At 30.6% G+C, this 12,276-nt stretch overlaps 1 protein-coding gene across 2 annotated transcripts; it reads left to right on the forward strand.

Moving 5' to 3' along the window:
* Positions 1-778: 778 nt before the first annotated feature.
* Positions 779-10,188, forward strand: LOC149482149 (facilitated trehalose transporter Tret1-like). 2 transcript variants are annotated; one of them, XM_089703775.1, is made up of 3 exons: positions 779-946; positions 6,078-6,219; positions 7,069-10,187. In XM_089703775.1, the coding sequence occupies exons 1-3, from the start codon at positions 836-838 to the stop codon at positions 8,316-8,318; spliced, it is 1,503 nt and encodes a 500-aa protein (XP_089559901.1). In that variant the 5' UTR covers positions 779-835; the 3' UTR covers positions 8,319-10,187. The 2 variants fall into 2 exon arrangements, with proteins under 2 accessions (XP_089559901.1, XP_089559902.1); XM_089703776.1 differs by lacking the exon at positions 779-946 and having other exon boundaries at positions 6,123-6,215; positions 7,069-10,188.
* The last annotated feature ends 2,088 nt before the right edge of the window (positions 10,189-12,276 follow it).

A 12,276-nucleotide genomic window follows, 5' to 3' on the forward strand; every position in this document is an offset into this window, starting at 1 on the left:
CAATTTTTAGCATATAATAAGCAAGTAAGTAAATAAATATCACAAAATACTGCAGAACATACATCTTCTCCAGACAAACAAAAAGGAGAAAATACAAACTTGCACTATGAAGACTTAATAATTGATAAACATTCTTTAACTTTTATTTTTCTTAATACTTGGCAAGTAAAATAAAGCCTAGACACAAGAAACAAAACTTTAAACACCACAATAGCGCTACCCGGTTCGTCAAGTATTTATAAGAGCTAGATGATAAACAATAATGTAGAACATAAAACGATTATCAAGTACATGTAGAATTAATAACACTAACAGGTATTAACAATGTGATGTAATGGAATTTAAATTAATTGGTCTTTTTATCTATTTTAAAGTAGTCAACGCTTGTTAAAAAGTAGCGCGACCAAAATTTATTTTTTACTCAATATTATTTGTGCATTATTGTCAATATGTTTTGCTATCTAGTTTAACGCACCAATAAAAATGTTGTTTATCAATATTATTTATTAAACAGTACCTACACTAGTCGCGACAACTTGTTTTGAAATTATAATTTAAACACAGCCACAGTTTCATAACCGAATTTTTGTGAAATAACAAAGGCAAAAGTACCTGCTGCGTAAATACTTTCTCAGCCATGAAGTCCCATCTATTATCCAACACTTCGTGCTAATGACATTGAAATCCTTTCTCCGACAATCGTCAGAACGTAAAATGTTAACAATGCGACTCGAAGATAAGATAAATAATGTCATGTAGTGATTGGAGTTTCATAAAATAAAGCCCTCGGTCCGTACATCGGCGACTCACAGTATCATTGCATGATCGGTACAAGATGGACCACGAGGAAGGAACTGAGTTAGAAAAGATAAACAAAAGTGATGAAAATGGTGATGTGAAAAATAATTATTGCGATGTCGATCCTCGGCTACCGTTTAGGAGACAGGTGTGTGATATGTGTGTTTTAAATTAGGCAGTTAATGTTTTTCAAGTGGCTAAATGAACATAAAAGAATATTCGTAAAATTACCACGAGTATTTAAAATAATATCCATTTAAGTAGGTACAGTGCGTATATTTTATTTTTCTATATAAAAACAACAACAAAATCTGGTTTAAAGCTTGACTTTAAGTGTTATGATGTTAAAATATAAATGGCATATAAATTATTATGCACTGTTTGTAGTTACATTTAAATCGCATTATTAAACTTGGAAAATAAACTTTAAGTATAAGAATACAGTGATAATTTTGTTTGAGGATAACTATAAAGTTTATTTTTCTATATTAATTATTAAATTTATTTTGGAATATATTTGCATTTAAATTACCTCGTAACCATGGGATTCTTGAGGCTTTTAACTCGTTTTAAGAATGAAAGAGGTTCAAATGGATGTGAAATGCGTGTTAACATTTCATCTACTCTTCGTTAGAACTAAAATTAATAGAAAGCATGGGAACTTGGTTTTTTAATATAGGTCAATATGATGAGCCAAACTTTCACTGGTTTTACTAAAACGTTTGGTTAAGAAATTTTAATCAAGGTATCAAATATTCATATTCTCATAACATAATCTCTACATAAAATATTCATAAAGAAATCTGTTCTGAGCATCATAAGATGTAGGACGCAAAACATATAAAATATTATACTCTTGTTTAATAAAAGTATGCAAAGCTTTTAAAATAATAAAATTTTATAAACGAGCGATAATTTTCTTCAGAATAAATTTCAACTGAATATTCGCAACACACTAAACAATAAATTCCTACCCTAAAAAAAACGGTCGTGCAATGACAATGCAGTGAAATGACAAATGAAATAAATAAAGAAACATAAATAAAATAAATAAGAAACAATACATTCCAGGTACATCTCCAAAGACGTAAAATATTTAAGCACGTGGTATTTATAGAGCATAACTTCCCAAAGTAAAGAGAAAGGTAGCACAACAGCTAGACAAAGCTTAACGTCGCGTAGGCCGCGAAGGGTTACAAAACGTATTAGCGTTTTGGATATTATAGGACCGAACGGTATTATAGTCAGCTTTTGAAAACCGGTTTACCCAAGAGTCCTCTTTTTCCTTCTAAATATTAAAGGTGATTTACCTTTAAAACCAAGCTTATTTCATAAATCTCATAATTATTTCGAGTATACTTCTTAATAATAGTTAAACGTCTTAGTTTCTTAAATATTCTTGCGTCATTGAGTTTTATGTTGTGGAGCAAAATGGGGCCATCTCGTAGTATGATGCAATGAAAACATTGTTTTGACATGAACTTTTACGATAGTTGTAACCATGTCACCAATAAATAATTGATACTGATTATTGTCTAAATTTATCGAAGAAGACGCCTTTCATTTGGACAAAGGAGTCATTACATTGGTTGCAGTATGTTTTACTCATGTTTATGCTACTGTAAAAGCTAAAGTTCCAGAAAACCTGCGTTTTATCATTCGAACTATCTTAAAAATGTTTGTAGAATCAGAATAGAGAATATAGTCACTTGATTTTATTAGGTGGGCTTCGCTCTATTTTAATTATATATTAAATTATATAGGAGCTCTGCTTCGCGAAGCTCCGTAGACTTATACCCATCCCTTTGAATTTAACTTATCCTATTAATATTATAAACGTTTAAGTTTAAACGTTTAAGGTCGGTTTGACCAATAGACACCTAGTTGTGGCCGCTTTTCGCGTGTTAGTCGTAAGTCGTAACATGAAGGTACATTTAAAAAAGAAGCATTAAGCTGCCATCTTTGGTAAAACTTAGAATTTCACACACTAAAATAGCAGAATAACTATCTACTTATAGTCATACACAAAAAATATGATAATGATAAAAAAATGTAAATTGTTTTGTATAGAATCTAACAAGAATTTTAATGAAAATTTTGATAATAAGTATAATTAACAAAAAATTAACGTCCGTATTATATCTATATATATAAAAATGAATACCGTTTTCCTTGGTCACGGCATCACGCGTGAACGGGTGGTCCGATTTCGATAATTCTTTTTTTATTATATTCCTTGAAGTACGAGGATGGTTCTTATGAAGAGAAAACGTAAATATATACCACGGGCGAAGCGGGGGCGGACCGCTAGTAAATAATAAATAATAATATTTTCAGTGTATTTCTGTCCGCTCTAACACAAAACTAAAAAGAAATGTTCGAGATATACCTACCTAGGTTAAGAAATGGCGATCAGAGTAATAAAAAAAAACAAAATCATAATGTAGTTTTCCATCCATCAGATTGGTGTTTACTTTGTATAATATTAATACGCAATATGTAAGTTTATAAATTATTACTGTTATGACTCAGTATAACGTGTTTCTATTGAAAAGTAACCAATGGAGATTTTTTTAAGAAATAATAAAATTACAACAGATAATAATTTATTACAGATGAAAATCTTCAAATTAGGTACTAAATTGATTTCAACGAAACAATATTAGAATTACAAGTGCATACACTTATCTAAAAATATAATTAAAGTGAAACTTTTATTACATCGTCTCAAACTTTTTGGTCTGTGTAGCGCATGTCGCGTGACGGTCGGCTGCCGAGTAGGTATAAAGCAGTTTTCGGAGTCATTATCGTACAAATACGATAATTTTGTGCCTAAGTTTCACTTTTACCGTGGTTTCATAAAACCACACAACATTTTTTTGTATTGTTGTTTCCTCAAGATACTGTAAACTTTTCAAAGATATTGATATAACTCATAATAAATACTTATTGTAACCTGTTTTTACATCCAGGCCTGAAGTATATTATATATTTGAAGCCTATATTTTGAATAATGTTACTAGAGGAACAACACCTTAAAGCCTTATCCCTATCCTCATCCTAGCAGTTGCCAGCGACTTAGTCAAAGCATAAAAATATTTCTTAAATGATAAATTTTGCATGTGTAGATATACTTACATTTTATACATTTTTATAAATAACTAGCGGTCCGCCCCGGCTTCGCCCGTGGTACATAATATTTACGTTTTCTCTACATAAGAACCATCCTTGTACTTCAAGGAATATAATAAAAAAAGAATTATCGAAATCGGTTCAGCCGTTCTCGAGTTATGCGCTTACCAACACATTTTGCGATTCATTTTTATATATAAAGATATTTAATTAATTGGAATTGAGCAGCGAAACTTTCGCTTAAAAATTATAATGTTAAATGTATAATTTAAGACTTTAACGGTAATAATAACTGTTTAATGAAAGCTATTTTCGGGTTATTCTTAGTATAGAAAGTTATATTTAGTTAAAGTTAATTTTTAATAAAAATGAGATATTTTTTTTTATTAGTTTTCACTCGTGGTAGACATCGTTAGAATATGTAGGTAGGTACATTGTGCATAATTATAATATGTATCGGAGATATTCCGTTATCAGCAATATCAAATTAGACTAGTCACTTGTGTAATTAATAAATAAACATATATTACGCGTTTTAAATAAATAAGTACATATCTTATTTATATTGAGATAAATATATTTATAAAACTTGCTATTAATTTGTTTGCGATGTATTCAGATTAACAAAATTGCAACAACACCTACAATAGAGAATCTATACTAATATTATAAAGCTGAAGAGTTTGTTTGTTTGTTTGAACGCGCTAATCTCAGGAACTTCTGGTTTGATTTGAAAAATTCTTGCGGTATTAGATAGCCCATTTATTGAGGAAGGCTATAGGCCTTTATCATCACGCTAAGACCAACAGGAGCGGAGCAATGCGGATAAATCCGAGGGGCACGGCTAGTAATATAATATTGTTAAAGCTGAAAAAAGGTTGAATACTGCATAGAGCCCTAAGTTCATTGTACGTTTTGCATCGTGTTGAAACAAGAAATAATAACATGCAGACGAAAATATTTAATTTTGAAAGTTACATTGTCTGTATAGTAACGTTATCACGCTTGAATAACAAAAATGATTTGACAATTTTTTATTTACCTACCTACACATCATAGATATTGAAATTATTAAAAATCTATATAGGATATTAATAGATGGATTAAAACTCTTTGTAGAAAAACACTAAGTTTAGAAGAAGTTAATTAGGATATTTCTATGTGCGACATTCATCGCACTATAAGGTAACGTTAATTGTTAATTGGCTAGTTTTATCTAAATTACTCAAGGAAATTTTATAGGTATTAATTCAGCTAGGAAGTTAGTACAATCTGTATAACTTTGTCATTACAATAAAACACGAGACTTACGTTATACACGCGTTATAAATAGGTGATATCCTACAAGTAAACAATGTCAACCATCTCATAAACTCGCTTATCGATGTTCTTTGTGCAATTATTGTTGTATTTTACATTAAAGGACAAAAATCGGTTATTGCCCTGGCTGCAGGTATACGGTGAGACATCGAAGCTTCATTTGGCCCTTTTTCGTCTTCCTTTAAAAATAATGTAACCTTAATGTATAGAACGTTAGGTCAGTCAATAAGCTCATTTTGTGTAATACCTATATTGCTTCAATATTGACCACATTAGATTAAAAAGTAAATGATATATTAGTGTACCAGTCATAGATTTAATGATTTCTAAAGACCCAAGAATGACACGCTCAAGCTAAGACGCAGTTAGAGTTGCAAATCAAGATTCCATAGCTTATATTATATTACATTTATACATTACAATGTAGTTTATTATCGGCCATCGTAAACAACATTTTGATTCTTTCAAAAATCATTGGTTTCAATGTTTGTTGTAGTTTCAAGGGTCCCTTGAACAACTACTTAAAAATATTATAAATGAGATAAAAATTATTAATAACATGTGCAAGATATGCAATCATAGATATTAGATTGAATAAATTGTTCCCTTCCGTTATTCAAATCAACCATTTTACATTTATTGTAATAACAATCAACAAGTTATAAAGGTCTATATATTCCTCGCAAGTTGCTTTTATTATAAACGAGGCCTTTTTGAATGAATATTTATCACCAAGAAGTAACTACTTAAGGACAAAAAGAAAATAAATTATTGTGTAACGTAATTTATTAATAAAGTACTAAAGATATATTTTAAACACATTTCAGGCATTGGTATCAATGGGGTCATTCATGCTGTCGTTCAGTGCAGGAGCCACGGGTGGAATATCAGCTATTATTATACCGCAGTTGCTAAAAGACAATCATGGGAGACACAATCACTATAATATGGATATGTTGTCCTGGGTAGGTATGTATTCCTGGTACATTGGTTTGAATATTGTTGATTGGTTAATATTAATTAAAATGAATTGGTAGTGACGCTTTCGTTTACGTTACATTATAATTCGAGTTAAATATTTATTAGTTGTTTTGATTTTATAGTGTATTTTTAGAGACGCAGTTTTTCCTTATTGAAGACTGTCAAATTGTTCATTAAAATATTCCTATACGGTACAAAGTTATGGATAAGTAAGAAAAAGAAAAGAAAAATAATACTTGTAATATTATTGTGTTCTTAAATATATTTTCATATACGTTTTCGAGTAGGTAATTAACTTTATTTATTGCATTTGTAAATTAAATATAGTTCTGATTTTATATATTGAATGATACCAGTTACTATAAATAAGACAATTCCATATCCTACTAATTATAAATGCGAAAGTTTGTGAAGATGTGTGTGTGTTTGTTACTCTTTCACGCAAATACTACTGAACCGATTACTATTAAATTTAGCACATGTATAGAGGGTAACTTGGATTAACACATAGGATAGATTTTATCCCGGAAATCCCACGGGAACGGGAACTATGCGGATTTTCCTTATGAAAACGCGGATGAAGCCGCGGGCGGAAATCTAGTTCTACATATTTTCCAGTAATAACAATCCCTAATGAAAATATCAAGTTTTAAAATAGATAAGTCATTAAAATTTTAACAGTTTATTATCCTTAATCCAAGAGGAGATTAAATCAACAAATCGAATTACTAAAATCCGTTCAGCCGTTCTTTATTAATCATTATTTATGTAAATAACAATATTATATATTTCACACTATATAGAAAATCTTTTCACGCATTTTCTTGTATTTTACAGCGGCTATGTCATCGCTGGCTCTGCTCTTCGGTAACATGATATCTGGATATTTGATGGAACGCTTCGGAAGAAGAACATCTCAGATCATTCTATCAATGTTCTATATCAGTGGATGGGTCATCATTGGATTCGCAAAGAACATGTTTTTCATGTTACTGGGAAGATTTATCACTGGTTTTTGCCAAGGATGGCTTGGGCCTTTAGGACCAGTGTTTATTGGAGAAATTAGCTCACCGGCTTATAGAGGATTATTTTTAGCTGGCTTATCATTGAGCATTGCATCCGGTGTCTTTATGTCTCACTTATTTGGAACTTTCCTCCATTGGAGCCACGCATCATTCCTCTGCGCTCTGTTTCCATTATCAGGATGCATTGTTTTATATTTCGCTCCCGAATCACCATCTTGGCTAGCATCCAAGAATGAAATAGAAAAATGTAGAACGGCGTTTTATTGGTATAGAGGAAGAACTCCAGTAATGCAGAACGAACTAGACAAAATGCTCGTAGAACACGAAAAGAAAAAGGAGGTAAAGCCAAAATTGGAAACATTAAAAGAAAACATAAAGAAGCCAGAGTTTTGGAAACCGCTGTCTATCATGATTGTATTCTTTATCGTGACTCAGTTGTCCGGTATCAATGTTATTTGCGCATATACGACCAATATAATGGAAGTTCTCATTGGAAATAACAAAAACACGTACGCTGCGATGTTAGCTACGGATGTTTTACGAGTCGTAGCTTTGATTTCAGCCTGTATTCTTCTTCGAAGGATAGGTAGACGACCATTAGCTGTATTCAGTGGGATATTTACTACTTTATCACTGATAACATTAGCAATATATTTATACCTTGTAGATAAACGCATAATAAGACATATATCACCGACGATATCGCTAGGTTTAATGGCGGTTTATATAGTAGTTTCTAATTTAGGTATATCGCCATTACCTTGGAATATGGTAGGCGAAGTGTTTGCGACTGAAACAAAAGGCTTAGGATCCGGTATCAGTGTAATGATGACATCGATAGCTTTCTTTGGAACTGTAAAAACTGCTCCAGCAATGTTCGATGCAATTGGCCACCACGGCACTTACTTATTTTATGGTCTGTCGACTCTATGCGGTACCATATTTTTGTATTTCTTCCTTCCTGAGACTAAGGGAAAAACTCTATTGCAGATTGCCGAGCATTTCAGAAACGGCAATAAAAGTAAAGAAAAAAGTCTGAAGGAAGATAATAATTTTGTTTGATTACGAGTTTAATACCGTTGCTAAGACGTCGTGATAAGATAATTCGCTGTTTAACGAAGAGAGGTTAGGATGAAATTAATTGAATAGAACAATTTTAGATATTAATATCAAACAAGTAAATGAATTTAATGCCATAATTGGCATTCTAATGAATAGTGAATAATAGGAAAATAAATAATATTATCATAGGAATATTTTTAGTAAAGCACAATGTTATCAATCATTTAGCTACATAAAATCTATTAATGCCTATCGTTACAGATAATGCGCTACTTAACCTAATAAGATATGATTCTCATTGATATTACGAAATACCAGGTATCATTTGACCTTTAGATAAATAAATAAATATTGTACCTGTGTAAGGTTATTTAGATTTCATTTTGATTAGTAGGTAAAAGTTATGAAATAGGAAATAACTCACACAATAGTATAGTTACCATAAAAACTGCATATTATTAGGAAAATACCGGCATAATACTCCTATGAAACATCAAACAACCCATCAGTTCAGAAACAGTTTAGAAAGACCCACTTATAAAACTGCCCTTTTAACCTGCTGTAAAAAAATGTTCTTTCAATGTTAGTTAATTAGAACAAGGTGAAGTGTTTACGGATGCACCCTCGCTAATAAAAACCGAAGACTATTTCACAGTCCGTTAAAGATGGACAAGTGGCACGCTTCTGTCTGTAAATTATGAATTTCTTCCTGTTGTGACACGTGGATATGACCCGAAGCGCACGAAGATGATTCGCTGACATCTGCGAAGAGGCTTTTTTTCAAAATTTAAGAAGTTCCCACGTTGGTACGCGACATGTTTTTATGCAGACAAAAACCCAGGAAAACATCTGGGCTAGATGTGGTTATTTTCGGAGGACTTGATGTTTTTATGGAGATGCAAGGAAATGTAAAAACGTTGACGTATATCTTCACTTGATAAAAGTTATCTTTATACACGCAAGTCGCTCATTCCGAGTCAAAGTGTAGTCTTTACATTGTCATAAATGCTGAGTCTGTCTTTTGTTAATGCGCATAACAAATATTTAATTAGCAAACCAGTCATATGTGATCTCTTATCTTAACCTTATTATATAACTCAAACACATTGATAATAGTGTAGTGTAAATTATTTACGTAATAAATATTCAAATACGTAAAAATATTACTAATGAGCTCGGTACATTCCATACGAATAATAATAATTGCATATCGTAGAGTAATATGTATAAATTTGGTATGTAAATTAACCTAAATTTTATATAGAAATTAGTTCAATTTCCATATCAAGTAGTTCCTGTGAATATGTTTTGTTTATTGTTCTGTGAACTACTTACATATCATATCATGTGTATGGGTCAGAACGGAGGTACCTACAACAATAATTTACAATAAGACACGTGGCGGAACGGAAACTATGCACGTGGTTTCAATTAGAGCGGGAGATAGAAAAAATATTAAAAAGAATAAAACGCATCACCCCTAAGTGGGTGGAGTCGTTGTAATAAAGGGCTTATCGAAGAAATACGTATCTATTGACCTATGACTGCGAATAGAAAACATTGTTCCATTTATCATTATACAATACAAGACTCGTGATTTTATTACTGTTTTAAGTAGTTAATTATTATTTAGGATTCATTATAACATCATTTGTAAAATTATTGTTTCTTTTAAATATCAATTTGTTCATTTCTTAAATTAAAATAATTTTTACAGTTCTATGTGTTCAATTGCCACGTTTCATCTAGTCCGTTAAATATTTTAGGTTTAATTTTAATTTTAATTCAAATTATGTTAGCCATCGATTTTGACTTATTTATAGCTTTTGTAGACAAATAAATAAGCGACTTTCAATTATGTACCAGCATTTATATAAATAAATAAAAACATCATCGATTTCTTTTGTTTTATTGTTACACTGTTTAATCTCCTTCAAGATACATGTTTCTTGATTTGGGCTTCAAACGTATATTGAGTAAATATGATTCATAGTAGTGAATTAAGATGAAACAATTTCATCATCACCTGTTTCGAGATAAGAAAAACAGTTACTCATAAAATAAGTGATTCGAGGATGCACATAATTATCTTGAATATGCATAAAACACTTTTATTAACATTAAACACATTTCTAAACAGGAAGATAATTATGCAAGTGATTTAATATGAAATAATAAATAACCGGAATCATGCCTAAACTCTGCACGGAGCATGCACGTGCATATACGTCAACCCTGCTTCCTATACACATGTGCCACAACTACCCAGCAAGCACATAAATTGTATATTAACCAAAAATATATACAGAATTATGACTTGAAGTTATATTAATTATTTAAATCGTCACTATCCAAATATAAGTACATACTTTATAAAGGCATTTGCTTCATCAAATAATGCTAACTGTTATATTATGGTTACCAAAAAATTGTTACAATGTCAAAAATCTTAAATAAACGTAGGATAATTCTAAATTACAGCTTCTAAAACAGCTTTCAAACTTATAGTAATACTATTATCTTATATTGGTCATTTTAATAACGTTACGCTCTAAATAAGCATAAATAAATTATTTTATAGTGCCTTTGAACGTATGTTGGTTTTTTAAAGAATAAAAGCTTTATAATAGTCCATTATTGTGTTAATTTAATACTAATCCTATATTAACATTGAATTTATAACAATTATTGCTTTTGCTCCGTTTTCTTTCAAATCTATTCATCTCTACAGTATATAGCTATATATTGATCGAAATAAAAGTATTGTTAGAACTATGAGTAATAATAACATCGTAATTTGAATTTGGTTAATGGATAAAAATTACTTTCTTTCAATAAAACTACAAAACAGGCGGATTCAAATGAAAACTTAAAAAGGAGTATACTGATTTTATTAATAATTGTAGTAAACAAAAAAAGATTCTTCATCGGCATCTTCATATTATGTTGGCGGGAAACGCTATACTTTGCAGGGCATGTTGGTTCTGAAAAGAACAAGCAAGTTTGTTTTTTAAATGGCTTAATTAAAAATCTTGGCTTATTTATTTTATACCAAGTACCTAACTAATTACGGTTCCCTGATAAGCTCGATAAAAATCAGTCACTAATACGTATAATGAGTTTAAGCATCATAACATATTTCCGAAGTGCTGTTATATGGCTGAACATAATAAGTGTCTTGTATTACACTATATACGAGCTCTAATTTTTGTGACAAGCCATATTAAAATTAACAGCACTATTATGCTATCGTGAAATGCCTAAAGCTTTAATTTCATTTGTCGCCATTTGCTTTCCTTTTCCTATCTTACAAAAATAATACAAGTTACTAGGATCTGACTAGAAAGGGAATGAAATCATTTGTATTTTGTACCAATATCTTTATAAGGTACTTTAATTGTTAAAACTATTACTATAATCTAAATTTTGTGATATTTGTTAAAAATAGGTTATGTTTTATAAAAAAAAAATATACTAATAAAGTATATTAGCGAGGGCGCGTGTATTCTTTCTCAATAACATGTATATTTCACCCGACAAACTGATGCGCGCAGCTAATTTCACTCAAAACATTCAGAAATACAGGCGGTACTTACCCATCATTCAATATTAATTTTCACATTTAAATATTTCAAGTCCACATAACGTTGCACGATCAAAAACAGATCAATATATTTTTAAAATCAATAAGATTTTCTTTTTTACAAAGGAATTACAACAGTTAGCATTGTTATGAAATTTTAATAACAGATTGTAATTTTAAAAGCTATACAGGGTGGCCGGTCAATTGACGTCACAAAAAAAAATGTAGGTCCGGTATGTTGTGGAGTATCCGAATCACCCCCATGTATGTTCCGCGATTTTTTATAGTTTCGGAGTTATGATTTTTTTTCGATTTTTTGAGGAATTTCGACTTGATCATCTTAAAAAATTTCTAAAAAAAAAAGCATAGACTTTT

Source organism: Colias philodice, chromosome 15, assembly GCF_061535455.1.
Source record: "Colias philodice isolate Cphi_HAF_F1 chromosome 15, ilColPhil1 Martin Lab GWU primary, whole genome shotgun sequence".
NCBI lineage: Eukaryota > Metazoa > Arthropoda > Insecta > Lepidoptera > Pieridae > Colias > Colias philodice.

Bases quoted from the DNA above. Each gene is read 5' to 3' on its own strand.
- LOC149482149 (XM_089703775.1), top strand. From the start codon at position 836: ATGGACCACGAGGAAGGAACTGAGTTAGAAAAGATAAACAAAAGTGAT. The intron at 947-6,077 runs GTGTGTGATATG...AACACATTTCAG, and splicing joins GGCTACCGTTTAGGAGACAG to GCATTGGTATCAATGGGGTC. The intron at 6,220-7,068 runs GTATGTATTCCT...TGTATTTTACAG, and splicing joins GGATATGTTGTCCTGGGTAG to CGGCTATGTCATCGCTGGCT.